This window comes from Rutidosis leptorrhynchoides, chromosome 1 (genome assembly GCF_046630445.1).
Source record: "Rutidosis leptorrhynchoides isolate AG116_Rl617_1_P2 chromosome 1, CSIRO_AGI_Rlap_v1, whole genome shotgun sequence".
Lineage (NCBI taxonomy): Eukaryota > Viridiplantae > Streptophyta > Magnoliopsida > Asterales > Asteraceae > Rutidosis > Rutidosis leptorrhynchoides.
Window position 1 is genome coordinate 538,911,062 of NC_092333.1, and position 1,670 is coordinate 538,912,731.

The 1,670-nt window shown below is 37.1% G+C and overlaps 1 protein-coding gene across 1 annotated transcript; it reads left to right on the forward strand.

Moving 5' to 3' along the window:
- The first annotated feature begins 405 nt into the window (after window positions 1–405).
- LOC139842787 (ethylene-responsive transcription factor ERF016-like) lies at window positions 406–876 on the forward strand. The gene has a single exon (XM_071832895.1). It carries the CDS (start codon window positions 406–408, stop codon window positions 874–876), a length of 471 nt encoding a protein of 156 aa, XP_071688996.1.
- The last annotated feature ends 794 nt before the right edge of the window (window positions 877–1,670 follow it).

Genomic DNA, 1,670 nt, shown 5'->3' on the forward strand with positions numbered 1-1,670 from the left:
CGTAATTATTATCTGGAATCTTGATAGGGTTTCTAATTAATCAATTCCTTGCTGTAAAACAAACGGACGAAGTATGTCTAGATACGACGTTATTCGTTCGTAAAAATAATTCGTGTGTGTACGAGGTTAAATTGATTCTCGCACCTCAAAACCTTGTAATATCTCCACGTGGGACTACAGCTACGGTCCACGTGTACTAATCCCTCCACCTATTCAAACTACACCATCCTACTTTCCGCACACGTGTCCTAATGCATCCGTGTACTTTTCGTCTCTCTTCACCTTTCTTCACACGTGTCCAGTCTACATCACCACCGTCCTGTTACTATATATCCGTTGATTCATACGTACGTTGATGTGACTGTATTAACCTAATTAATTAATTATTATTAACATATAAATATAATGGTGAGACCTACATCAGGTGGCGGTGGTAGAACGGAAAAAAAGGAGGGAAAATTCAAAGGTGTACGGATGCGAAAATGGGGGAAGTGGGTGGCTGAAGTACGGCAACCAAACAGTCGTGACAGAATTTGGTTAGGATCGTATGATACGGCGGAAGAAGCTGCAAGAGCATATGACGCCGCACTTTTCTGCTTACGTGGACCATCTGCGCTAATTAATTTTCCGATGCATCCGCCGGATATTCCGGTGACGGCTGAACTATCGCCGTCGCAGATACAAGTGGCGGCGTCACGTCATGCACGTGGGCTTTCCACGGATACGTCGAGGATGACGGGGGAGTTGTTTAGAGAGTATGAGAGTACGAATACGATGACGTATTTTCCGGTGGAGGAAGAAAATGGTGGTGGCGGTGGAGATGATAACGGTGGTGGGAGTGTGGTGTTTGAGACGCAACGTTTGTGGGCGTATTGAATAAGAATAAGCTAGAAAAAGATATATTGTAGAATTGTTATACTATACGTATTGAATAATAAAGAGATTGTAGAATTGGTATATTATTATGTTATGTTAGATGGGAAAAAAATGATGTTAGTGATTTGTTTAGAGGTTTGGATTGTTAAATGTTGCATGTGTAATGTTATAGATAAGACTGGATAACTACTATTGTTATTTCTTATTTTAATTTTTGTGAAAAAGGAAACCGAAAAACTCATATGTAAACAACAAGAAGATACAATTGTGAAACCAATGAGCTAGTTTCATACCTAGAAAGTGGTGCTACAAACTATCTATAAATGAGTTTTAACTAACGAAATCAATTATTAAACCACGATCAAATATAAACACTAAAATAAGACATGCTATGTGAAAGGACCCGTTCATATACATTATAAACGATTCACAATAGTTGATTACATTGCGAGGTATTTGACCTCTATATGATACATTTTACAAACATTGCATTCGTTTTTAAAAGACAATATTTCTTTACATCGAAAATTGACAGACATGCATACGATTTCATAATATCCACTATCCAACTATAAATTGATTTAATAATAATCTTTGATGAACTCAATGACTCGAATGCAACGTTCTTCGAAATATGCTATGAAAGACTCCAAGTAATATCTTTAAAATGAGCAAATGCACAGCGGAAGATTTCTTTAACACCTGAGAATAAACATGCTTTAAAGTGTCAACCAAAAGGTTGGTGAGTTCATTAGTTTATCATAATCATTTATTTCCATCATTTTAATAGACCA

What these genes read in the sequence shown, in the direction of transcription:
- LOC139842787 (XM_071832895.1), top strand. Translation starts at nt 406, where the DNA reads ATGGTGAGACCTACATCAGGTGGCGGTGGTAGAACGGAAAAAAAGGAG.